Source organism: Kogia breviceps, chromosome 19, assembly GCF_026419965.1.
Source record: "Kogia breviceps isolate mKogBre1 chromosome 19, mKogBre1 haplotype 1, whole genome shotgun sequence".
NCBI lineage: Eukaryota > Metazoa > Chordata > Mammalia > Artiodactyla > Physeteridae > Kogia > Kogia breviceps.
This window is the reverse complement of record NC_081328.1, coordinates 11,411,274-11,437,299: the sequence shown is the minus strand read 5'-3', so window position 1 is coordinate 11,437,299 and position 26,026 is coordinate 11,411,274. Positions and strand designations below refer to the sequence as shown.

Below are 26,026 nucleotides of genomic sequence, written 5' to 3'. Positions count from 1 at the left end.
CTCTGCAGGTGGAGCCAGGCTCCATCATTCTGCAAAGCCCGCCGCACCAAGTCCAAGACCCAGCCTCCAGCCTCAGACGGCCCACATGCACACGAGCTCTGGGTTCTGCTTCTACACTGAAGTTTCCGGGTATTCATCTATTTCGTCAAATGCATTGAGGGTAGTTTTGCTGTCGCTCCTGGAAGAATCTTGGATTTTGTTGAAATCTGCTTTAAAAAAAACCAAAAACCACTGTTTTACAGAAACAGCATTCTGCAAGGTATACCTCCAGGTCTCAGTCCACAACCTGCCTTAGAAGTTATTCCAACTCAGGTTAGAAAACGGTAGAGCTGGGCTTCCCTGGTGGCACAGTGGTTGCGAGTTCGCCTGCCAATGCAGGAGACACGGGTTCGTGCCCCGGTCCGGGAAGATCCCACGTGCCGCAGAGCGGCTGGGCCCGTGAGCAATGGCCGCTGAGCCTGCGCGTCCGGAGCCTGTGCTCCGCAACGGGAGAGGCCACAGCAGTGAGAGGCCCGCGTACAGAAAAAAAAAAAAAAAAAGACCGGTAGAGCTGGAAGGAATTCATTCAACCCTCCCATTTTACAGATGGGGAAAATCACGGCCCTCTCACTTGGTGTGCCTGACAGCAGCAGTACCTGTCCGTCTCCCGGGCCCCGGATCTTCGTTGAGGAAAGAGACGTGAGTTTTCCATTCAGTCCACTTCACCTCGTTGATCCTGCGGGTGTGATAATCATTCTCACTACTCCCCAGGTGCACCTCATCAAATGCAAACAAGTAGCACAGCGTTTGGGGTGTCCTCCACGGGGATCAGGTGCACTCCTGCCCCATGTGGTCACATCAGTGTTGTTAAGGCTTGAAACCTGCCCACATCCCCATTTTCCCAGGCCTCCGGGATCAGTCTCCTCCCAGGGTGTGGGACCCAGAAGCTCAGAGAGGTGTAAAGGGGACATCTTCAGCCAGCAGGGGCTGTGCCTGACTCGGGGAGGCAGCCCACGGAGAAGGAGGGAAGGAAGGAGAGTGGGGTAGGCTCGGGCTGAGAAGATGTGAGGGAGTGAAGTCCAGCTAGCGTTAAGGTTGCACTAAGAGAAGGTGGTTAGGGGACTTGCCCGGCAGTACAATGGTTAAGACTCCTCCTCCCAATGCAGGGGTTTGATCGCTAGCTGGAGAACTAAGGTCCCACGTGCTGTGGGGTGTGGCCAAACATTTTTTTATAAAAAGAGAGGAAGGTCGGGGTTCAGAACCCAAAAGAGTGGGCTGTGTCTAACGTACTGGATTGTAACTGGAGACGATAGTTTGGCTGAAGTTCACATTCACAGAACATCTCTAGAGTGAGGGTGTCAAAATTAGACATACTTATTAGGGTAACTATTATAGTTGAAATGATGGTTCCTGGGGCAGAGTGGGGTGGGGAGGGGTTTCAGTCAGAGAAGTAGGTCAAGGTACAATTATACTCCAAGAAGGTAGTCTGCGGGGTCAGGCAGTCAGACAGGGGGTCGGAAGAGGCAGACCCATCAGAAAAGATGGTCAGGGCACGTGCAAGTACTTTTTTAAAAATCAAAAAGCTTGACGTCTGTCAGAAGTAGCTGTCTCACTTTCCATTTGCCTGTGACAGAATGTGCCTCTCAAAAGGACAAAGAGTGCCAGGCTGGCAAATCTCTTCTAAGGCAGACACTGGGCAGGGGGAGGCCATGGAGGCACCTCCAAAAGGGCAGAGTCTCCTCCTTCTCCCTTCTGAGGCTTAGAAAGTCTATCCCAGGGCCAGCGACCCTGAAAGAGCAAATTCCATCTTCTGAGGAGGCAGAACAGACCATGCCGTGGTCCGGCAAGCAAATGGCAGAATCCTTTTGCTAACATTCACCAACTCCTCTCTCTTCACCCACCCAAAAAGCATCACCAAAGGGCCCGTCTCCCTTTGTTACCGCAAACACAGTCGGAAATCTTGCTCTGCCACTTTACACAGCTCTCCCATCTGGAATCTGCTCCTCAGCCACTCTGGTAACATTTTCTCGAACTCCAAGATCGTCCTGGCTCTCTGGGGACATAAACGAGCCTAAGTGCATCGCTCAGGAGCCAGCCCAGGAGCACGGCTCCGTGTGAGCGTGGATGAGCCCACACGCGCGCACACACACACATATACACTCGTGCACACGCCACCAAGCAGCCCCCTCCACCTGTATGGAATGCTTAACGCACAGATCCTGAGGATCTGGCTAAAGTACAGAATTCAAAAATGGACACCCCGTAAGTTTGGGAAAGGTGTTCACATTGCTTTAAACATCTCACAGAAACCATGTTTCTGCAAGTCCAGAGCTGCCTAACCGAAAATGTTAGGATCCTGGGATCCCACCAGGAAGGGAGTTTCCAGCAGGACATCATGCGGTCCTAGCCCCATGTCAGGCTTAGAGTCCCCTCAGCAATTTTCCCGGCAATAATTTGTCCAATCTCTCCTGAATATTAGCAACAATCCAATTAAGAAGGCCCTAATCATTAGTAAGTTCCTTGTGTCAAATCAAAGCTTTTTTCCCTGTTGTTGCCCCATATATCTCATTTCTGCCTCTTGGACCACAGAAGGAAGCTGCTCCCCCTTTCACAAGTAGCTCTGCAGATATCTGAAGGAACTGTCATGCTCTTCTTACACCATTTATGTAAGAAGTATAACACGCCTGGTCACTACCTCTGGATCATCCTGTGGGTTAATGTCCTCAGTGTGTAAGGCCCATAGCATGTGAGGAGTATTGGAGAAGAGCAGAATTGTCACCTCCATTGTCTTATACCTAAGGACATTTTCCTATACCTACTCCTCTTAATGCAACCTAAGGCCACGCTTCAACATCCACATATCACACCATTGACACTGAGCAGAGCACACCCATAAGCCTGAGTTCCTCTCACACATGCTGTTGTCCAGCCACACTCCCTAGACCTTATACGCCAGAAACCTAGCCAAGCACAGGGAGCTTATGCAGATTTCCAGGCCCCACCCCAGATCCACTGGTGCCATGTGCTGAACTGAGTCCCCATGAGGGCTCCCATAGAAAGACTCTGCCAAGGTCACCTGTAGGTGCCAGATGCGCTCACTCTCCTTGGAGACGTTCTCCACAGTCTCCCCCATCAGGGCAATGAGCATATTGAGGAGGAGGACAAAGGTGAGGGTGACATAGGTGATGAGCAGGAACAGGAAGAGGATGGGGTACTTGGAGTTCTGCTGGATTTTCAGGTCACCCAGGCCTATGGTGAGCTTGAAGAGTTCCAGCACCATGTCGTTGAAGCCGCCATAGGAGCTGCAGTTCTCACTGACCTTGGAACGCTTCTCGATCAGCGAGGCCAGGGCTGGGAAGACATAACAGGGTGTTCTCTGCAGCCTCTCCGTCTGGTTAATTACCCAGTAAACTCGTGCATGCCTGCATATACACCTATGCCCACACACACAGACTGTGGGCCTGCTGCCTCCTTCTCTCCGGCTATTTAAATTACATCTCCAGCCTCAGCTCCTCCGGAAGCTTCATCAGGCTGGTGCTCTGCCTTGACAGAAAGGGCAGAAAGCCCTTTCTGCCTAACAAAGCCCAAACTCTTCTCTCTCCCCCACCATTCAGCCCTTGATCTATCATGGGCTTGCACAGTTGATAATTACAATCTATAATCTGTGTGTCCCTGGCTCCTCAACCAGACTTTGAGCTCCCAACTTCCTGTAGCTTGGGTTGTCTCCCCCAAGACTGGGAAGTCCTGAGTCTCTTCCTAATGCTCTGTGGCAAGACCTCTGGTCAAGGCCTGGCGGACTCTTTCTTCTCTTCTTCCCAATGCACTACAGCAGTGGCTCATTACTGAATGAATGGACGGATGGATGAATGAATGAATGATCAAATTAGGGAGGAAGTGGATGGATGAATAAACAAACAAGTGAAGGAGCAAATAAATAAGCAAACTATGACCCAGAAAAGGTACCAGACAGATGGGAACAGCTGCCTAACTTCAAATGCCAATGATAACTAGGGGAAAAAAAACTGGCTTGGGAAAATAAAATGATATCTCTTTATGCAGAGGTTAGAAATAAAATCAGGTTATGCTGTTCCCTCTGTTGTAAATGGAGAGGTGTGTTTTTTTTAATCGGAGTACAGTTGCTTTACAATAGTGTTAGTTTATACTGTACAGCAAAGGGAATCAGCTATATGTATACACACATCCCCTCTTTTCTGGATTTCCTTGTCATTTAAGTCACCACAGAGCACTGAGTAGAGTTCCCTGTGCTATACAGTAGGTTCTCATTAGTTATCTATTTTATACAGAGTATCAATAATGTATATATGTCAATCCCAATCTCCCAATTCATTCCACCCCCTCCTTTTCCCCTTGGTATCCATACATTTGCTCTCCACACCTGTGTCTCTATTTCTGCTTTGTAAATAAGATCATCTATACCAATTCCTTCAGAATCCACATATATGCGTTAATAAACGATATTTGTTTTTCTCTTTCTGACTTACTCCACTCTGTATGACAGTCTCTAGGGGTAAATGGTGAGGTGTTCAAGAGGGGTTTCCCATCCCTGGTCCCAGCAGACCAGAGGCTCTCACAGATATATCTGCAGCAAACTGTGACAGTAATGTGATGTGGAGGGCCAAAGGCATTGTCTCAATGCATTACTCTACTCCTATTTTTCAAAGACCATCAGTCAAATTTCTGCAGACTTCTCCATTTGTAAAATGGGGCCGAAAACCTGCCAAGCCTATCTGAGGCTGTGAGAGCCGCATATGATGATGGATGTAAAGGTGGGAGGCCTACCACACAGGGTGGTTGGATAAAAGCAACCAGCTCAAATCCTGGAGTCTCTAAGCCTCAGTGCCCTTATGGTCGGGGATGATGATGACTCCCCTTTGGTCAAGATGTCACGAGAAGTAAAGAGATAATGGCTGGGAAATGCTAACCACGGAAAGTGTTCCACCGGTGGCCGATATAACTGTTGCTGAGGCTCCTGTGTGCTATGTCATGCTGACATCTGTATAAAGTGTTTTACAAATGAGGGAGTTACTGTTATTTATAAATCAATTACCTACTCCAAATCCAAGTAAGAACACGATATATACAAACAAGAACTTCAGAACATCATGCAAAATGACCTACAAAGAAAGAAACGCAATTCAAGGGTAAGGTTTGAGCACATATTCATTATTCATTGATTTCCTGACTACTTCCCACCCTCCCCCGGGTTCACACTCTAACCATGCCCTCATTCGGGCCACTCTCCTGTGACCCTCACCAGGTCCTCCCGATGCTGTCTCCACAGCTCAGCGCTGGGCCCACCTCCTCCAGAAAGACTCCTCTTCTGTTCCCGCTCTCCGCCCCCCTCCCTCCTAGAACACAGTCTGTTTCTGTCCCTGCTGATTCAGGCTGCGCATGAGCACCTTTCCTCGTAGAAACCCACATCTGGAATCCTCACACTTCCTGGGTGCCACAGTGTGCTGGGCCGAGCTCGCACCAGCCCACAAGAGCTGATTGTCTCACTTTCATGAACTTTCTGAGCTCGTTGTTAAACACAGCCATGACTAAGAATTAAATTGTGTCAACTTATAACTAAATAAATTGCATTAGAAACAAAGATAATAAATGTTCAAAACTCATCACTTCCGAGTGACTTTACTACGTTTTATAATTATCTAGGCTTTTAAGGCTATTTATTTCTATCGTAACCATGTGGCGGAAACACTATATAATGGTGCATTACTGTGCATCCCTTCCCAATTCTGTATTCAGTGACATCGCATTGGTAGCTGGAAGCCAGCCATGGTGGAATATTTACACCATGGAAATTGGTAAAAGCTGCAAATCAGAGATTGTTGATCATCTAGATCTAGACTTAAGACAACGATGGACAAAATGTTAAGGCAGATTACACTTTAAAAATGTGTCCTATCTGTAGCTGTTATAGTGGGAATAGCACAAAAACGTTGATGAAATATTCCTCTAGTATTTGAAAACTATTATCCAATTCAGCAGATAAATGGCTTAGCATCACTGACAAACAAATGCAGTTTCAACACAAGTCTTCATTGTTTCCCTTTCATCTTACTCCTTAAAGCAGAGGAAAATATCAGCGTTTATGCTGACACAACACTCACTTGTCAATTGCAACCATAGGTTGGCAAACAGATACGAGTTCAACCAAAAACAACAAATTATTCAGTGAGACTCAACTAGCCATGTGGAATTTACAACAAAAGGCATTGTATATTTTATTATTGTTTGTAACTTGTGTGCTGCACATCCTTTATATGGTAAACATATATAATAAAATATCTACATGCATATATATAACATATTATATATACATATTTTCCCTCCTAGAGAGCCTGACCAAAGGCAAAGGGATACCATGGTATTTTGGAGAAAGAGCAGTGGCCTGTCTCTTGGGTAAGTCTTTTTTTCCTCTCCAGACCTCAATTTCCCCATCTGAAAAATGGGCCTTCTCGGAAGGCCCTCCCTGCCCATCTCTGACGCTCGGTAGCCCCAACACACCTTCTGGATCATGACGCTGTACATGCCCATGGACTGGAACCCCCGCGTGTAGTAGAGCATGTTCGCCCAGCCCAGGGCCATGGCCAGCACGAGGCAGGCGAGGTACTCTTTGTAGCCAAACAAGTACAAGAAGACAGACAGTATCACAAGCACAGCTTGGACAAAACTGTTCAGGAGACACAGGAGACAAGGGCCTTACTTACTTCTTGGTATCAGGGCAAAGATGTCCAAATCCTGCAACCTCCCTTAAATCCTGAATGGTTACCCTGGTGGCTGGTGCTGAAGAGACAGTTAAGGCTGCCCTAGATCTGCCGGACCACGTCTAAAATCCAGCCTTGCAGACTGCATTGCTAGATGCAAGTCAGCTCTGGTTGCAGTTGACAAGGACGTTTTAAAGATAAAGGTCCCCAGGGCCCAGGAGGTTCTGGTTCAGAAGGCCCAGGGTGCTGCCCAGGAGCCTGTATGTTTTTTAAATCACCCATGTGATTTCTGACCCCCACATAGGTTGGGGTACACTGGGGTAGACTGAGGATGTGGTGAATGATTGCATTTTTAACCAAAATGACAAAAGCTGACATCTATACTCAAAAGTCAATCATAACAAAAGTCCCCCATAACCTATTTTGAAAAATCCTTTAAAAAACTACAATACATGCTATATAATAGGTTTGCTGAAAGGAGATTGTGCAACAAGGCGAATGTACTTAACAGTACTGAACTGTACACTTGAAATGGTTAAGATGGTTTAACTTTTGTGTTACGTGTATTATACCACAATTTGAAATGTCTAAAGTACTATATGTACCAAACATACAAGATCAAAATCTATTCCTAAACAGTGTGTTAACACCATCAGTTGTGCAGACATATGGATAGAAACCCTCTCTTGCTTATAACATCAGGTAGTCGCCACGATTACAAAATATCTAACTAGTTAAAGTTAGGACACAGGCAACTTTGATTTTCTTGTGCAGTCAAAAACAAATGTTTGGGTGAGCAGGGCATTTGGGACTGAAGTGAGGAAGCATGTTTACACGTTCCTCTACATCAAGAAAACAACAAAGAAGCAGAAGAACAGGACATGGCACTGGTGCCTTCTGTCTGTGCCAAAGCCAGTGGCTGTACAAATGGATTTTTTCTCTGGAATCGTCACAGTTTCTCCAAGGTGACAGACTCATATATGACTTGTACCCTGGGCAGTGCTGCACCTGGCCTATTCATTCACTATAGTATCAGGGGGCCCCACCTGCCCAAAGAGATGAAGAACTTAGCTCATGCTTCTGGAAGGCAGGTACATACTTAATAAAGCTGTTAATAGGTATTTGGAAACATCAGGCCAAGATTCAAGTTTTTATAGACCCAGCCTCCCAAATACTCAGAAGAGGGCCTTTGGTGGGGTCTGCAGAGCCATGGAGCCTAACATTCTTTATCTCAAGCTGCAGATCCTTTTCCATTATTTGTTTAGAGACAGGGGTTATGTAATCCTCTGCACATGACAGGGGTTACATAATCCTCCTTTTATTTAGAGACAGGGGTTACGTAATCCTCTGCGCATGACCTCATTCAGAGAGGCTGCTGAGCTGAGCTTTCTGGCTACAGCCTACAGTAGTCAACCCTGCACAAGCTTGGGATGAGGCTGACTGGGAAACTGGGCTGGCTTGAGCTTCATGACTGAAGCTCCGCCTGACTCTACGTGACTCCCTTCCCTGCTCTGAGCCTCGGTTTTCATGCCTAAAGATGAGACTCAGTGATTTCTCAAGTACCTTCCAGCCCTGACCTGCCAGGGTCCAAAACGACAGCCAGGAGGAACTGGCCTGGAATGTCCCTTCATTAAAAATAAACACGCCTTCTCTGTGCTGGCTGCCGCCCAGGGCTCTGTGGCAGGGTGCAGTCAGCTATCCCTGCAACCGAATGGTGGGCACTGTCCTAGCATTTTCTGGTCCTCTCCACGGGCATCTATGTGCCTCTCTTACCAGAAAGGAGAGAGGAGGTCCCTGGCCATGCGACTTGGCAAAATGAAAGGGACAGGGTGACACGGTAGGGTGGCTATTGCAGAGGGACACAGCAGCCATCATACAGGACTTTAGCCTTGCCTGTGAGGTGGTGACCAAGGGGACAGACCTACTTACAAGGCAAAGTGAAACCAGGCATCCGAGAGTATGGACTGCAGGTCTGATGGTCTCAGCAGGAAGATCGCGATGCCCTGAGGCCAGAAAGGAAAGAATAGCTGCCCCCTCTTCATGCCCCTCACTGGAGGATCTGGGGAAGGGGGGCATTTCCCCAGGACTGAGACTCAGCAACAGGGAAGTATGTGAAGGCCCAGCCAGAGCCCAGATGAGGGATATGGAAGGGGACTTGTGCCTGGGGGACAGAGGCAACCCCAGGGTAGGAGTGGGTGCTCCCCCCGATCTTCTCGCATCTCTTACTCTCACCCCCGTAATCACCCCAGAACCCACAAAGCAGCACAACCATACAGTTACCTGCCATTCCCCAAATATGGCCTAGCTTTCCAGCCTCTGAGCCTTTGTTCATGCTGTTCCCCACACCTGTCCTGTAATACCTTCTCCCCAGTGTCCCCATGCCAACCCTCCCCTACCAGAGTAAGTGCCATCTCTGCCTTCAAGCCTTCCTGACCCCCCTCCCCACCCCCGCCAATAAGAGTCATCTCTCTTCTTCTGAGCACGGGTCTGAACCCAACATCAGGTCTTTTCACAGTCTATGTGAAAATCTAGCTATTTGTGTCCAGCCGAAATCCCTATCAGACTATGAACTCAATGAGGGCAGATTCCCTCCATCCCTATCATCTCCTCCAGAGCCCCACATTGAAGGTGTTCAGAATATACCTGCTGATTCACCGGTTGGATGGATGAACGGGTAGATCGACTGACAAACAGATGGGAAGATGGTTGGGTGAAGGATGGAAGGACAGTGGGTAAGGATGCGTGGGTGTTTAAATGGATGAATGAGTGGCTGGGTTGATGAGAGAGGGCAGGTGATTGGATGGGTGGATGTAGGGGCAGGGAAGATGGGACACTGAGTGGCTGGGAGTGTAGATAAATGGCAGATAGATGGACAGATGGATGGAGGAATGGATAGATAAAGTAGGTAGGATAAGCTTGCTTGTTTATGTAAATCTAAAGGTTAAAAAGGAAATGCGGGCTTCCCTGGTGGCGCAGTGGTTGAGGGTCCGCCTGCCGATGCAGGAGACACGGGTTCGTGCCCTGGTCCGGGAGGATCCCACATGCCGCGGAGCGACTGGGCCCGTGGGCCATGGCCGCTGAGCCTGTGCGTCCGGAGCCTGTGCTCCGCAATGGGAGAGGCCACAACAGTGAGAGGCCCGCATACCGCAAAAAAAAAAAAAAAAAAAAAAAAGGAAATGCCTCCCCAAAGTCTCCCAGCAGTAGTAGCAGAGCTTGTTGTCACCCTGCCTGCCTCACAGGGCATGCCAGGAGGGCTTGGTGACCTACTCACCTCTTTCACAGAAATGCACGTGGCCCAGATGAGCACAAACATCCTTCCTAAGAGCTGCAGCCACCCCATCTTGTATGTGACGGCCAAGGGGTTTGTCCGGGTCTGGGGAGGAAGAGAGAGGAATGGATGGGTGCAGGATGGGGAGTGAGGAAGGCAGGGGTAGCACCACCTCCGGGGAGACAATGCACATACACGTGCCCAACCCTCGAGCTGGGCCAGAGGCCAGCACGAAGCTGGATCTCTGTAGAGGGCCAAAAAGGAACTGCAGCCCCCAGCCCCTGCCTCCCCCGCCCAGAGTGGAAACCCAGAATTCTGCAGTGGGAAGCATGATCCAATCCATGCTAACAACCCCCTCACACCTCTTGGCATTTATCTGTTCCATCTGTATCCAGACACTCACAGGGCCTCATAACACAGTTAAAGCCAAGACTCTGTGCCTCGTGTAATGGATGGGGAACCGAGACCCAGAGTGCTGGGAATGCTTCTCCAACCTCCTCCCATTTCCTCCCATGGCCCTCACAGCAAAAACACCCAACCAGCTCCAGATTTAGACATGGAGTCTGGGCAGGGCCTGGGGCTCCTAATTCTGCAGCCCTCCCCCAGCAGGGGTCAGCCTGGGGCTGAGCACCTGGGGTTGAGCTCAAGCAGGCGCTGGCGACGTATTCAGTGTCCAAGACACTGTTGAAGCATGAAAACTGGGGGACCCCATGCACATCTCTTGGCCTCTCTGGGACTCAGTTTCCCCATATGCACATAGGGTGGCTCCAGGGCCCTGCAGTGCTGACCAACCCATCCCCCACTTCAAGGGGCCCACTTACCTCCTCCTCCCGGGGGAGGTAGTAAGAGATGAAGGTCAGGGTGATGTTGTAGAAGAAATAGGAGCAGAAGGACAGGAAGAACATGTACCGGGCAAACTTCTTCCACTTCATATGCAGCAGCGTGTGCAGGGGCTCCAGGGTCAGCATCTCGTGCCGGTTCTGGGGGTAGAACGGCACCAGTCACCATGGAGATAAGAGAGAGGAAGGGACCATTTTCGGAGGGCCCTCATTTCAAAGGACGGTCTGAGTCAGCACTGCCCCTGGCAGAAGCGGGCAATGAACTGGTTTGGCTGGAAATGTTGGGAGGGTAACGTCTAGCTCCTGAGGCTCCATTCCAGTGCACCCAGACCGCAACCGAACGCCACAGCGCTTGGTGCTTTTGCCAAGAGGATCTGAGGCACGGTGCGGAGGGAGGGCTAGAAGGGAGGCCAGGGCCACGACTGGGGTCTGGCCACTCCTGGGCCCTCCTTCACTGTGTGACCCTAGGAAAACCCCTGACCCTCTCTGGGCCTCAGCCTCCTCATCAGTAAAACTGATCTCAATTCCTGCCCTACCAGTCAGGCTGCTGTGAGGGCCAGGGAGATTCTGGGCAAGGCAGGCTCTGGGAAGCACAACTCTTGGTAAAATGTGAAAGATGTGTTGCCTCACCTTCCTCCAAGAGCCAAAAACTTCCCGCTGCTGATCTTCTCTTTTCTCCTTCAGCCTCACTGACTTCCCAGCTACACCTCCTCCAGAAAGTCCTCCCTGATTGCTCAAACTGTGTACTTCCTGACCCTTATTTGGGGCCAGGTTTGGGGGAAGAGGGGATTCTAAGCCTGACCATATGGAACCAATAGAAGGAGTTGGGGGGAAACAAGATGGAGAAGATCTACACACACCCCCAACCCTGCCCAGGATTATGGGGCCAGGAGACCCCCATCACAAGGTCAGCTGGGAACAGGTGGCCCCAGCGCCCACCCCAGGCCCCGCCCACTAAGGCTAAGGAATGGGGGCTGCAGACATGTCTGGCTAGTAGCAAGGGGTCTTCCCAGGGCCTCCCTGGCCTGGGGCCCAGCCTGCTACCCCCTGACCTTCCCCAGCCCACCCGGGAGACGCACATCGATGTTGGTGTTGTAGACGATGATTTTCAGCACCGAGTTGTCGGTCATGGTGTCCACGTTGGTGAGGTCATAGAGCGAGGATGAAACCGGCCCGTAGGCCCAGTCGGTGAACTTCCTGGACAGGCTCCGGAGCCGCTTCTCCTTGATCTCACGGCTGAGGATGTACTTCAGGATCTGGGGACAGGAGGAGTAACAACCATCAGCCACTGGACAGAGCTTGGGGCGAAGACAGCTGGGCCTGCCCAAGGCAGACAGGGCCTGGGAAGAGGCTCCCACCAGGGGTGGATTGAGTCGGGCCGAGTGCCTGTCACTGCGAGCCCCAGCCCCCGCTTTATCTGTGGGATGGGCACAAAGCTCGCTGACCTGCCCGTCACACCAGGCATCGTGAATAACAGAGACAAGAGGCGGGAAGGCCTTCTGCACGCTTCAGAGGGCTGCACGATCAGCTCACAAATCCTTGCACCAGCTGGGGAGTCTGTTCCGGGAAGAATCCAGGAAACTGACAATCTCGAGAGATAATTTCTGTTTGGCCTGGACTTGAGAAGCAGCTGGAAGTTCCTCCAGCTTCCCCATCCCACCCTCAGTCAAGACCCTGCCCGTTGAGTTGCACTGCTCTGGCCAGTCAGGGGGTGATGCATGACACCAGCCTTTCAGAGAGGCCCGTGGGACTCACTCTCTAGGTCGGCGAGCTTGCTCCCTGCTACATGATAGGGTCACTGGGGAACATTTAGAATTCCCACACCACTGACTAACTCAGTCCAAATCTCTGGAGGTGGCACTCAGGAATCTGCATCTTGTAAACCTTCCTGGGTGGTTCCAAAGTGCAGGCAAGATGGAGAGCTCACTAGTTCCTGAAAGTGAGCCCTGGGTACAATAAGATGGGGGCGGAACTTCCGGGGGCACCAACCCAAGGCCCAGAAGGAGGGTCCTAACGGGGAGGACAGTGTCAGAGCCCTGATCTCATGTGACCCAGTGGGGTTCCCATCTCATCTTGCACAGGAGCCTAGTCTCTACAGCCCAGGCGCGGAGCTCCTAGGGATAAGGCACGTCTCCCCTTTCTGCGCTGCAGGCTACAAGAGCCCGAGGACATGTTCTTTGTCTCAAGTATGACTGCACCTCTGCTCCCAGCATATTGGCCAACTTGGGCAGCATCCGGAAAAGTTTCCAAAGAACACTGAATGAAGGAGAGAAGGGGCCAGGAGGGGTGCAGGCGACTTCCCAAGACTGGCAAGAGGTGGTGGGTGTGGGTGGAAGGACACATTATCCTCTAGGGAACCAGGGGTCAGGGGGCCATGCTCCATGCAGGAAGCTTCATCCCTGGGCCCTCCCCAGGGACAAACACGTGGCATAGCGGTCCTTGGAGAAAGTTCCGACTTGTGACCACAGTCTGACTCTCCTCAAAGCCCCCAGGAAGCTGTGTCCTTGGGGTGGGCAGGAGAGGGGGGAGGCAGGCACACAATTCCTCCTCTGTCAAAGCTGTTCTGCATCCCTTCCTCCTCCCACAAGAGAATGAAAAGGTCCCTTGTGGGCACCAGCCCTGAGCACTGGGACGGGACCCAAGGCCCTCGGGGCACCACCTCCTTCATCAGTTGCCCTGAGGTTGGCACAGCTGTGATGGCTCCACAGTCCCCACCCTACCCAGTGCCCTCCTGCAGCCTCCCAGGAGCCATGGTCCCCTCCCAGGGCTCAAGATGTGGACGCTCGGGGGCAGCTTTGCCATGATGAGTCCTGACCTTGAAACCAGACCAAGCCGTGGCTCCAACCACAGATAGAGATGGGAGCCCACCCCAGCTGAGTCTTCACCAAGCTCCCAGTTAACTTGAGCTCCTCGGCCACATCACAAGGGCACAAAGAGCCACGAGCAGCCACATACTCTGCTGGGGACTTGGCTCCATGTTTCAACCTGACAGACAGGCTGGGGTCTCTCCAGCGTCAGGGAGCAGCAGCCAACTGGCTCTGGATCCAGAGCAGACGTTCGGGGACTCCCGTCCTCATAAGAGGCTGAAGGCCCCCAGGGTCAGACACTCAGCCTCCACTTGGGTGCCTCAGCACGCAGGAATCCTCAGCCACAAAGCATGAGTCACCGCAGCCTTAAGACTCCTCCACTCTGGCCCCGGCAAGGGGGTCCCAGGGCAGGAGGCAGAAACACAGAAAGTTAGGGCCTGAAGTCCAGAGGGTGCGCCCATGTGCTGCCTGTCCGTGGCTCGTTACGTGCAGTCGGTCACTCAGAAGGGCCCCTGGGGAGCGTGCCTCACGCCCTCCCGCCTGCCCCCAGGCCTCACCCACCTCGGCCTTGCCCATCTTGGCGGCCAGCTGCAGCGGCGTGAGGCCGTTATTGTTGCACATGGTCTCCAGCTCCCGGTTGCCACTCCTCAGCAGGATCATGTCGTACATGTGATTGACGAAGTCATTCTGCGTCTTGAAGTCCTCAGCCACCGTCACCAGAGCATGGAGGATGTTGTTTCCCCGTGAGTCCTGCGAGGTGATGTCTGTCTGCTTGTTGTCCATCAGCAGCTGCACAATCTCGGGCTGGTTGGTGCAGGCTGCCAGGGCCAGGGGTGTCTCGCCTGGGGGAGGAGGAGCACAGGTTCTCTCCCGGACCAGAGCAGTGATTCCCCAAGTTCTCGGAACGGGCTTATCCTGCCCATCTCAGCAGGGGTGGGAGACTGAAGCTGGATCATTGCAACAAACTCCTAACCGGTCTCTCTGCTACTACTCTGGCCCTCCAACACTATCCTCAACACAGAAGCCAGACTGCTCCTACTAATACATAAGGCTCACCTCACCCAGAACAAAAGCTCAAATTCCAATGACAGCCTACAAGGCCCTACATCTTCTGACATCATCTCCTCCTCTCCCCCTCACTCACTCCCCTCCAGCCACGGTGGCCTTCTTCCGTTTCCTCGAGCACACACAGGCACTTTTCTACCTCAGGGGCTTTGCACAGGCTGTTCCCTCTTCCAGTAGCGCTGCTCCTTAGATACCTGCATCACTCCCTACCTCACCACCTGTGAGTCTTTGCTCTAATGTCACCTTTTCAATGAATCATTCACCCTAACTGCCCTTTTAAAATTGAAACCAAGCTCCTTCCTGTCTCAGAATTCCTGATCTCCTTCCCCTGCTTTACTACACTTTTTTTCTTTTGAGCTGTCGTTTTTGGGTTTTTTTTTACTTATTTATTATTTTATTTTATTTATTTTATTTTTGGCTGCTTTGGGTCTTTGTTGCTGCGCACGGGATTTCTCTAGTTGCCGTGAACCAGGGCTACTGTTCGTTGAGGTGCGCGAGCTTCTCATTGTGGTGGCTTCTCTTGTTGCGGAGCATGGGCTCTAGGCGCGTGGGCTTCACTAGTTGTGGCACATGGGCTCAGCAGTTGTGGCTCGCAGGCTCTAGAGCACAGGCTCAGTAGTCGTGGCACACAGGCTTAGCTGCTCCGCGGCATGTGGGATCTTCCCGGACCAGGGATCGAACACTTGTCCCTGCATTGGCAGGCAGATTCTTAACCACTGCACCACCAGGGAAGTCCCCCCTGCTTTACTTTTAATTTTTTTCAATAGCACTTGTTATTTTCTAACATTTTACATAACATTCTTATTTATTATATCCATTATTGATGGTCTCTCTCCCATCTAGACTGCAAGTTCCATGAGGGTAGAGATCTTGGTTTTGTTCACAGATATATTTCAAATACCTAGAACAATGCCTGGTATATATAGTAAACAATCAATGTTAGTTGAGAAAAGAGAAGGCAAGTGACTCACACTTGGTCACACAGCAAACCGGGGACAGAACCAGGGCTGGACATCAGGTCTCCTGCTGCTTCCCCCCCAATCTCCATCCTGTCACCTCTCTTCATCCCACCCAATAGATGTTTCCCAGCCAGGTCTGACTGGACAAGACCCTGTCCTCAAGGCCACCCAGACCCATCTAGTCCTGCTGACTAAAAAACCATCCAGAAGAGAAAACAGGTCAGTGGCCATCAGTCAGGGCCTGGGCAAGGAGGAGGAGTTAACTACAAAGTTTTTTGGTGTGATGGAGCTGTTTGTCCCCTGTCGTTATCACAGTGATGGTTATACAACTGTGCACATTTGTGGACATGAACAGAAGTGTACATTAAAATAGGTGAACGTCACTGTATCTAAATTACACATTAAAAATAGATTTTTTTCACCCGGGATGGCCTAACATCAATTGCTTTTGGACTCCCTAAAGTGTCAGTCAGGGAATTTTTGTCCTCTTACTTTTGACTACTGTTTGCAGTCCTGAGAGGCTCTGTACACAGGGCACAGAGGCCAGAGCTGGCAGGCAGGACGCCTACATCCGCTCCTTACTACACTGGGGCAAGTCATTTCCCTTCTCAGAACCTGTCTGCTCTTTGTCAGCTAGGGCTCTCTCCTTGCTCTCCCTCCCAGGTCTATGTTGCCTACAGGGGGCTGCTCAGGTGAATGTCCGTGTGTCCTCTAACACCGCCAGGTGACACTCCCCCAGTGCAGGCTCCCCCTGCTCCCAAGTGCCGGTCTCCAGCCTGGCGGTCCTGTTCAGGTGGATCTGCCCCTGCCGCCTCCCTGGTCCCGGCTCTGTCCTCCAGGGCCTCGGACACAACTGAGCCAGCAGAGATTGGCAGTGTGGGGTCTCCCCTGCCTGCTAGCTCTTCTATGGGCAGAAGCCCCGCCTCGCCCTCCGCCCCCCTCGCCCCCGGACCCCAACCCGGGGCGGCGGCACCCACCAAAGTAGAAGCCTTCGTGCTGGTACTTGGGGTTGAAGAAGACGCCCTTGGCGTGGGCGTTGACGTCGGCGCCGGCCTCGATGAGCACCGCGGTGATGTCTCCCTGCCGCCGCTCGATGGCGATGTTCAGCGCCGTCTGCCCTGCGGACAGGACACGGGTGGGCGGTTGCGCTCAGCGGCTGGGACTGGGGGTGACACACCCTCTCTGGCCTGTTCCCCTCTCTGTCCTCTGTACCCTCCACCGAACCGTGGAGAAATACTAGCTGCCTGCCTGGTCTGTGTCACCCAGCTTCATTCTTTGCTTCATTCATTTTTGCGTGGAAGCAAGGATTATTCGTGGAGCATCTGCTCTGTGCCCCAAAGCCAGGCAATGGGGACACAGCAGGACGTGGGATGTAGTTTTGATTCTTGTCCTCAGGAAGCTCACAGTCTCCCGGCGAATTGAACGTTATAATATGGGGAGGTGCAGGGTCTGTGGTATCCAGAGGAGCTCTTAACACAGCTCCAGCCTGAGGGGTTGGGGGGCCTTCCCAGAGTGGCCTCTAAACTGGGACTGGGTAAGTTTAGCCAGGCTGGATGGGGCTGACTCAAGGCCTCATAAGCCAGGTTAAGAGGTTAGAACTTTATCCTCAAGGGTATGGGAAGGCACAGAAGGCATTGAAGCAGGGAAGCGACACGATCAGAGTTTTGGGTTTTGTACATGGTTGTATTTTCAAAGCACTCTGGCTGCAAAATTGGAGGATGTGTTAGAAGGAGCCCAGACTTGTGAGGAGCTGTCCATCCAATGGACCCAAAGATCCTTGGGAGAAAGAGTCCTCAGGATGGTCTGTTGGGGATGGGGGAGAAGGGCTGTCTCAGGTAAGGTCCAGGCATCTGGCCTGGGTGCTGGGTGGATGATATTCTGGTGACTGAGAAACAGAACAGGGGAGAAGCAGCAGGGAGGGGGGTGGGGGAGGGACATAGACACGGTTGGTGGAGCCTCCAGACAGAAGGGACCAGAAGGCTGGAGGTGCGGGGGCCAGGAGTCTCAGAACATTACACCAGAAACAGCATTTTCCAAAAAGCTGCCAACATGCCATACATAAAAACAAAGTCCTCGGGCTTCCCTGGTGGCACAGTGGTTGGGAGTCCACCTGCCGATGCAGGGGACACGGGTTCGAGCCCCGGTCCAGGAGGATGCCACGTGCCACGGAGCAGCTGGGCCCGTGAGCCATGGCTGCTGAGCCTGCGCGTCCGGAGCCTGTGCTCCGCCACGGTAGAGGCCACAACAGTGAGAGGCCCGCGTACCACAAAAAACGAAATAAAACAAAGTCCTGGTGGATCCAAGAATTAAGCATTTTTTTTAATTGGAAAATTGTTAATAACTAAACTTTTTGGAGGGAAAATCCTCTTAAGCCTTCTTAAGCAAAATCCAAAATTCTGAAGCCATAAAGAAAAAACTGACATATTTGCTTCCATAAAAATTAAAAATTTCTGTATTTCAAAAGACGTCTTAAAGAAAGTTAAAGGACAAGTGATAGGCTGGGGGAAATATTTGAGATGTATAAAAGAGGCAATGTGCTTTTAAAAGTCCATAATGGATTAAGAGCTCCTACAAATCAATAAAAAGGCAAACAACCTAAAAGAAAACTGAGAAACTATTATTAACAAGCACCTCACAGAGAAGAAAACGCACACAGACAATACAGGAAATGAAAGGTGTTTGGACTCACTGGTAATCGGGAAGATGAAAATTTGAACCTAATGAGTTCATACTTTTCACCCGCCAGACTGGCAAAAACAAATAATAATAATGGTAATACATAAATATAAATAAAACTACTTTCTCCCACGAGAAAAGTTAAGGGCCCAAGCCAGACTCCCACCTGCGAAAAGCTGAGATGTTTAGCACCCTCAGCGTATCAATAAGATGGCATCCAGTTACTCTGGAGCCACTCATTTTCAACACAAGCACATCATAAGATCCTAGTGGGAAGTTTATTGACTCCAAAAGCTCAAAGACACACCTTACTGGTTATTCACAACAGACTTCCTGTGTAGGGAAACACTATCCTGAGTTTGGTCTCCCTGCCCCCTCTCCACCTAAGAGAGAAGCCACAAAACTGAGTCCCAAATGGGGCTGTTAGTGATGAGGAGGATAATGACGATACTAATCGTTACTAATGTGTTGGCCCTGCCCAGCTCTCCAGCCTTCTTGCCGTCACTCAGCCCGGTCAAGCTCAGTCCCATCTCAGGCTTTCACCCTTGCCTTGTTCTGGATCCTTCTCATCGTGCTGGCTTCGGGTCAAAGGTCACCTCTCTGACCATCCACACTAAAGTTGCCTATCCCCAATTACTTCTGATGACATTATCTTTTGTTTTTTTTGTCATTTTCTTTTCATCAATTTTTAAATTTCCCTTTTTTTTTTTTTTTTTTGTGGTACGTGGGCCTCTCACTGTTGTGGCCTCTCCCGTTGCAGAGCACAGGCTCCGGACGCGCAGGCTCAGCGGCCATGGCTCACGGGCCCAGTTGCTCCGCGGCATGTGGGATCTTCCCGGGCCGGGGCACGAACCCATGTTCCCTGCATCGGCAGGCGGATTCTCAACCACTGCGCCACCAGGGAAGCCCTAAATTTCCTTATTTAGAAGAGCAGCTTTCATCTGTTTCCTTCACTCCTGTGTTCTGGGGCCAAAAACACTGCCTGGCACGCGGCCAGTGGTCAAGATTGTTTGCAAAATGAAGGAAGGTGCCGTGCACCGCACTAAGTGCTTTGGGTTTCCACGACAGCATTGCCTGTGCCCCACCACCGCCAGAAATCGCTGTCTGCACAGCCCCTCCCGCAGGCGGGTACCTTCGTAGGCCTCCTCCGTGTACTTGGCGTTGATGAACCTGTCTAGGATGTCGTTTTCCTCAGCGAAGGCAAGCAGGATCCGCACGATCTCCTTGGTGTTGGGGTTGATGTTTAACAAGGCCTTCATCAGGCAGGTCTTCCCCGTGTCCAAGGCCGTCAGCTTGCGCATGAGGAAGTCTGCAGGCAGGGTCGCAGGATGGAGCCGCTGCACAGGGGGGCCTGGCTGCCCTTGGCCCTCCCGGCCAGCCAGCGGGGAAGGGAGGCCGGGGTGTGGCGGCTGGCTGCAGCCTCAGACCTCAAGAACCTGCTGCAGGCTCTCCATGGGGCTCCCTGCCCCGAGCTCCCCGCTCCCCTCTGCCCTGTCCAGCTCTTCCTCCTCCCGCCTCCTTGCTGGCTCCTCCTCCTCCTCCTCCTCCTCCTCCTCCTCCTCCTCGGTGAGCTGCCCAGAGCCTTATCAGAGACCTTTTGCTCATTGCCTTCTGCACCGTCTCCCTGGTAGGGGGACAATCCTACCGACTGCCTGGCTTTCCACTGTCCAGCTCAGAAATCTCCAGGCCACCACCCCACACCCCAGTTTCCTACAAATAGACTTCACCCCCTTCCATTTAACTTGCTACTCTCCTGGTCCCCAAGACAGCTCGGGCCCCACCAGCCACCAAGTCTCCCAAGTCCAAATGGCACCACCCTGGACTCACTCCTCACGTCCTTGAGTCCTACCAATGCCGCTCCCGGAAGAGCTGTGCCCCCTTCCCCAGCCCTGCGGCTGGAATCCCAACCCTGCCCGAACAGCGGCCTTCTCCAGTTTTACCCCCATCCTCCGCCGTCACCTGTCTAAGCCCTTCCATGTCTCCCCGTTGCCCTCAGAATCAGGTTCAAAGTTGCCAGCCCAGCAGTTAAGGCTGCAGGGCGGGGCGGGAGGGCAGTGGGTAGGTGGACAGCAGGAGCCGAGCAGGACCCCCAGCCCTGCACCCTCTGCCAGGGCCAGCCACTGACCAGGCACATCCAGGCCGTGGCACTGCTCACAAAGCTCCTGCAGCTCCAGCAGCAGCTCCATCAGTTGTTCCACGCAGCCCTCCGACACAGCCACAAAGATGCGTTTCTTCAGCCACTTCTTTCTGTGCCTCTGCTCTTGCTTGGCCAGGTTTGCACTGAGGCCAGAAAATGTTTCCAACTCGCCACACATGCAACCACTGTCTCCCGTTACCCCTCCAAAGCCGCTGTGCCTACAGGGGGCTCGGCGCCAGCGCCACCGTCGGCACGTGCCTGTCACAGTGCCTGAAATCCCCTCCTTTAGTGCTGGGGGGTGGACGGAGGTGCTGGGATTCATGTTGAAGCAGAGCAGCATAGGGCCAGGCTCACCTGTGACAGCTGTGATTAAATGGGGTCTCTCTCCCGTCATCCTGAGGAGATTGTGGGGAGTCCATGTCATCACAGCTGCCTGGGAGGCTGGTGGGGGAATGGGGAGGACAGAGAGAGGGACAAGTGTTTAAATGGGCAATGGTAGTATGCCACAAGCAGGCCTGGCTGCGTGGCCCAGGGCAAGTCACTGCCCGCCCGCGGGAGTTGAGGGCTCGGCCAGGGCAGGGGTGGGGGGCTGGCGGGCTGGCGGGTTGCGGTACTCACCACTGCCGGATGTTGGAATCCATGGGCTTGGAGAAGATGAGGGGAGAGGTGTTGGTAACAGTGGGGTTGGGCTCGAACCCTTCTATCTCCAGGAAGAAGTGCGCACTGGGGGGGACACCCAAGCAAGGCCATTAGAGCCGGGACAGGCTCTAAAGTCCACCTGTGTGTCCCGCAGCCTCGCCGTCCAGGGTGCCCTCCTCACGGAGTGCTACTCTTAGTCAGGCGCCGGCGAGCCTGGGAGGCTCAGAGCTAGTCCAGGAATGGGGCATAAATGGCGTGAGGGCGAGGCTCCCTGATACGTCGGCCCCCCACCTGCCTGTCTCCTGCCTATCAAGAGGAACCTTCTGACTTGACCTAAAATCAAATCATTCTTCCAAAAGAGAAGACAAAGGGAGGAGCAAACCCCTAGCTGGCAGCCCGAGGCCTGGGTTCTAGTCTGCCTCTGCCTCTCCTCTTGTGTGACCCCAGGCGGTCACTGGCCTTCTCTGGACCAAGTATCCTCGCCTGGTTGGAAAATGGTTGGGCTAGATGATCCTTAAGACCTGAACTCTGGAGCCAGTGCTGCTCCAGGACTGTCTACTTATGGACTGTCCAGCTGAAATGGGCATCAGAGGTCATCTTGTGAGATGACCTTTCCCTGCACCCCTGCAGTACCCTAGAACTGCCACCCCAAAGTGGTCACCACACCACGATGACAGCTCTGACCCAGCGACTAACAAGCACATCTGCTAGCAAAACATCCTGGGTGAGATTTGCAGACATCTCCAGGCAGAGCCCAACTCCCACACCTGCAGGTGTTTCCCCAGGACAATTGGTCCAGCCCCTGCCCTGACCTCCATCCCACCCTACCTATCTGGGTTCGGTAGTGCATGTACTCAACAAATATTTACTGAGCATGTACGATACGCCAAGCACTATTCTAGAAGCTGTGGATACAGCGGTAAACAAGTAGACAAAAATTCCTCCCCTCACAAAGCTCTTGTTCCAGTGGGTTGGGAAGAACTGGCCCCAAGGATCAGACCAGATTATAGCACAATGAGGCCATTGCTTTTCTTGCTCTAGACCAGGGGTCCCAAACCCCTGCGATCTAATGCCCGATGATCTGAGGTGGAGCTGATGTAATAATAATAGAAGTAAAGTGCACAATAAATGTAATGCTCTTGAATCATCCTGAAACCATCCTCCCCCGGGTCCTTGGAAAAACTGTCTTCCACGAAAACGGCCCCTGGTGCCAAAACTGTTGGGGATCGCTGCTCTAGGCAATAACACACTGTCCTTTGGCTGTAAGTGCTTCAACAGCAGAAACTACAACTACATCATCCTAATTCTCTAGAACCCAACATTTGTCGTGACACTCAGAAGACCTAACAATGGTTGAGTGTAAGGATGGATAGGTGAAAGATAAATGAGTAGAAAAAAGAATGGCTGGTTGGACAGATGAGTAGATGGGTGAATAGATAGGTAGATGATGGATGGTTGGAAGGATGGATGGACGGATGGATGACTGTCTGAGGAATGAATACTTGGGTGTGTGGAGACGTGGAGAGGTGGAGAGACCAATAAGCAGACAGACCAACACACCCTCAAACTGTAAAAGTTGGGAGGTTGCATCCCTCAACAGGAAGGTGAGGGCTGTGACTGAGGAAGGAGGACCTCAGTGGCTGTGAAGGTGGATGGTGGGAGCTGAGTTGGAAAGGACCCAGCTGAATGTAAGGACCTAACTCCTGGGACAGGGAGCTGCTAGACCACGAGGGCCTGTCCCATGCCTTCCCTACTCGCCACTGCATGTGCCATATCTCATCCACCAGCATGAGCAGACAGCAAGGTCTTGGCCAGGTGACCTCCTGGCTCCTGACTTGCAGCAGGTGCTGTTTGTTTATTCCTACTTTGACCCAGACAGAAAGGCACCACCACCCAGGTGATGTTAACTCAGATGCGCAGACAGACAGCTCTGTAGGATTCCTCCTGCATTTCTGTTCCTTTGAAGGCAGAGAACTATCCCCAGGCAGACTCAGGCCTGGGGAGGAGCTTATCTCTCCTATTTTGTCCAAAGAAAAGCCCAGGTGCTCTGAGCTTCAAGGCCCAGTGCCCCTGCAGCCTTCAGGGCCTGTGTCTGTGTCCCTGGGCAAGGTGACGCCCAGGGGGAGGTAACCATAGCAGCCACTCACAGGGAGGGGCATTTTGCTTCAGAAAAAGCTCCAGGTCCAAAAATTTCTCCCCAGTCTAGATTTCTTGGTGCCTTCAGTTCCCCCATTAGTACATATTTCCTTAGTGGTCAGAACTGCCTTCTGACATATAATATTTTCTTTTCTTTTTCTTTCTAAACCTGAGTCCTATACTCTGTTCTGAGGGAGTTGCCCAAACCTTTGGGGCCTGGGGAGAAGTAGGCACATGAGGTCCCTCAAAGAGCCTTGGGAAGGAGAAGGGACCACCGATTCATGAGACAGAGGTCACACCTCACAGCAGGCCCTTAGCTGGGCGGGGGCCATTGGCAGAGCTGACCCTGGAACTAAGCTTATGAACCAGGATGGGCTCAGAAGGGCAGCCCGACTGCAGGAAGAATCTGGGATTTTCCTGCAACTCTGTCCTCAGTCCTTCTCTGAGGTCCAAACCTCCCCCGGGAAAGTGAGAGGGGAGGGAAGGGGGGGAAAGGAGGCAGGAGGGTGGCTTAGATCCAGGATATCTCTGCTCCTACCCAGACAAGCCCTCCCAGACCCAGGCTTCCCACACGGGCCCCCGACACCTGTCTGGTCGCCACATCCACCCAGTTTTCTCTCCCGCGTTCCAGGATGGAGCTTCTACCTGAATGAGCCTCTGGCACCTCTCAGCCAACATTTCACACCTGAACTTGGCTCCTTCCTCCTGACCTTGCTCCCGTTCCTCTGAAGTGCTCATGTCAGAGATGGCCCCGTCACCGCTCCAGGTCCCCCCACGGGAGGAAGGGGATGTCTCTCGGTCCTCCTTCTCCCTCTCCTCCCATAGTGGATCTGGCAGACTCCACGACCCTAATACTTCTCTGATCTTTGCCTGCTTCTCCATCCCTCACCACCAGGCTCACCACCTATCACCTGGGCAATAGTCGCAACAGACTCCCCTCCAACCCGTCACCCACTCAGATCACCCAGAATATCCTTTCTAAAATACAAACCGTGCCATGCTCTCCCTCTCACACAAAATCCCTCCACGGCTCCCCGCTACCCCCAATTGTCCAATGTCCTTAACTGACTGCCAAGACCCAGCCCCGGTGGGACTTATGCCCCTAAAGACACCCTCACCCACCCGGCACTTTAGTCGCATGGGATTCCTCACTGGTTCCTGCCCCAAGCCTCTGCCCTCTCTCTTCCTGTCCACCTGCCACCATCCACTGTAACAGCAGCTCCTCAACACGCCCACAGGATCAGAAAGACCTGCCCCTCCTCAGGCCCGGCCCTGCCTAGTTCACCAGGCCACTCCCCACATTCTCCATGGGGCCCCTCTCACCGTCCACACTGTGGGCAGCGGCAGGTGTTCTTTCTCTCGCGTCCCAGTCTCCTCCGCCTGGGCCCAGCCCCCCGCCTCGTGCACAAAAGGCCTCAGCTTTTACTACTCAAATCAAGAGAAGGGAAAGCACCAGGCTCACCTCGGCCCAAGAAGGGGCCTGGGGCGGGGCCGAAGAGGCAGGACAAATGGGCCAACCTAGACCCGGGGGCCCACCCGGGTGCAAGGGAAGCGCCGCGGGGTTGAAGGAGGAGGAGGGGCATCAGGCTTGAGGGGCACCGAATCGGCTGAGGAGGGGACTGCAGTGGAGGCAGCTCAGGGGCCAGCTGTGACCCCGGAGAAGTACTTTCTCTGCTCCCGCCACCTCCGTGTCCTCAACTGGGAAGTGGTCATAACCGTCCCAGCCCAGTGCAGCCCCCAGGGGCCCTGGGGCGTGACAATGACGACGAAAACAATAAAGACAAAGTTCAGGGTAACAGAACACTATCAGCGCCGACATGCGCCGTGCCGAGCTCGTTGTTGGCACAGCTGCAATTAACCGTTACTCTATGGGCTGGTGCCGTGGCTGGTGTCCCCCTTACACAGGTGGGGTTGCAGAGCCCGAATTACCTGGCTAAGCACCCAGTGGATATGAAAGCCCCCAGTGGACTTGAAAAATGTATGCTGTAGGGGGTCCCTGCTACCTGGAATTTCCACCCACCTTTCTGCTCCTTATCTCAAGGATGGCTCCAGCAACTCCCCACCTCCCCCAGGAGCCTTTCTGAATGTTTCTGCCTTGGTGCCCCTGGGCCCTCCAGGGAGGCCTCCCTTGATTATTCCAGTCATACTAACCTCCCGAGCTCAGCCCCAGAGTATGCAGTGCTGTCTCCCCTACACCCCCCATTATACCTGGCTGGGCACCAGGCCACGCCAGATGAGACTGAGATTCTCAGGTTCGCCCCAGGCAAGGGGTCCCTGAAGGTGGGTGCCAGGCTCCTCCTGTGCCCCCCACAGCGCAGCACCCAGGCCTGAGCCTGCCGGTCCTACCTCTTCTTGGTGGGGGTGACGTCTGCCGGCCTCTTCTCCTGCAGGATGGCAGCGTTCCCACTGGGGAGAGTACCAATTCTGCCCACGAGAGGCACCATCTCCTTCAGGTGGGCATCCATGGCTGGAACACAACGGCAGCACAGATGCTCAGACTGAAGGGACAGAGAGGAGCTTCAGACCCCCATGTAGCACCATATGGCCCCTGCTCATACCCCCCAGGACGGGGAGCTCACTGCCTTCCCAGGCTACCACCCCTTCTCAGGGACAGGGAGACTGTCCCTGCAGCTTCCCCTGCTTCCTGCTTCAGCACCCCTGCTCCTTTGGGTCCTAGGAGAACCCAGCAGTGCTTCCAGGTAGAGATCACCATGCCCTTGACCTCTCTCCAGACATCCTCTCCAGCCCCACCAATCTCCAGGTGGATTCCTGAGGATTAGCTCTGCTTTT

General features: G+C 52.7%; 2 protein-coding genes across 6 annotated transcripts in view; one reads left to right on the top strand and one right to left on the bottom strand.

Annotated features, from left to right (window-relative positions):
- The window catches only part of ASPA (aspartoacylase), a 100,573-nt gene that overhangs the window by 62,728 nt on the left and 11,819 nt on the right, over positions 1-26,026 (top strand). For 4 of the 5 annotated variants that reach the window (XM_067022030.1, XM_067022033.1, XM_067022029.1 and 1 more), the window contains exons 6-7: positions 586-678; positions 6,340-6,405. In XM_067022030.1, coding sequence (XP_066878131.1) covers positions 586-678; positions 6,340-6,348 — 102 coding nt within the window. In that variant the 3' untranslated portion in view covers positions 6,349-6,405. Of the gene's footprint in view, positions 1-585; positions 679-6,339; positions 6,406-11,501; positions 12,218-26,026 lie in introns of those variants that run through there. The other variant, XM_067022031.1, reaches the window with a different exon arrangement.
- Positions 112-25,701, bottom strand: TRPV3 (transient receptor potential cation channel subfamily V member 3). The gene is made up of 17 exons (XM_059046705.2): positions 25,583-25,701; positions 21,080-21,184; positions 20,816-20,902; positions 20,450-20,604; positions 19,457-19,633; positions 16,626-16,766; positions 14,186-14,466; positions 11,897-12,073; positions 10,800-10,958; positions 9,982-10,083; positions 8,640-8,713; positions 6,511-6,676; positions 5,048-5,114; positions 3,056-3,330; positions 1,920-2,032; positions 636-715; positions 112-209 (listed from the first exon to the last, which is right to left on the bottom strand). Exons 1-17 carry the CDS (start codon positions 25,699-25,701, stop codon positions 112-114), a joined length of 2,376 nt encoding a protein of 791 aa, XP_058902688.1.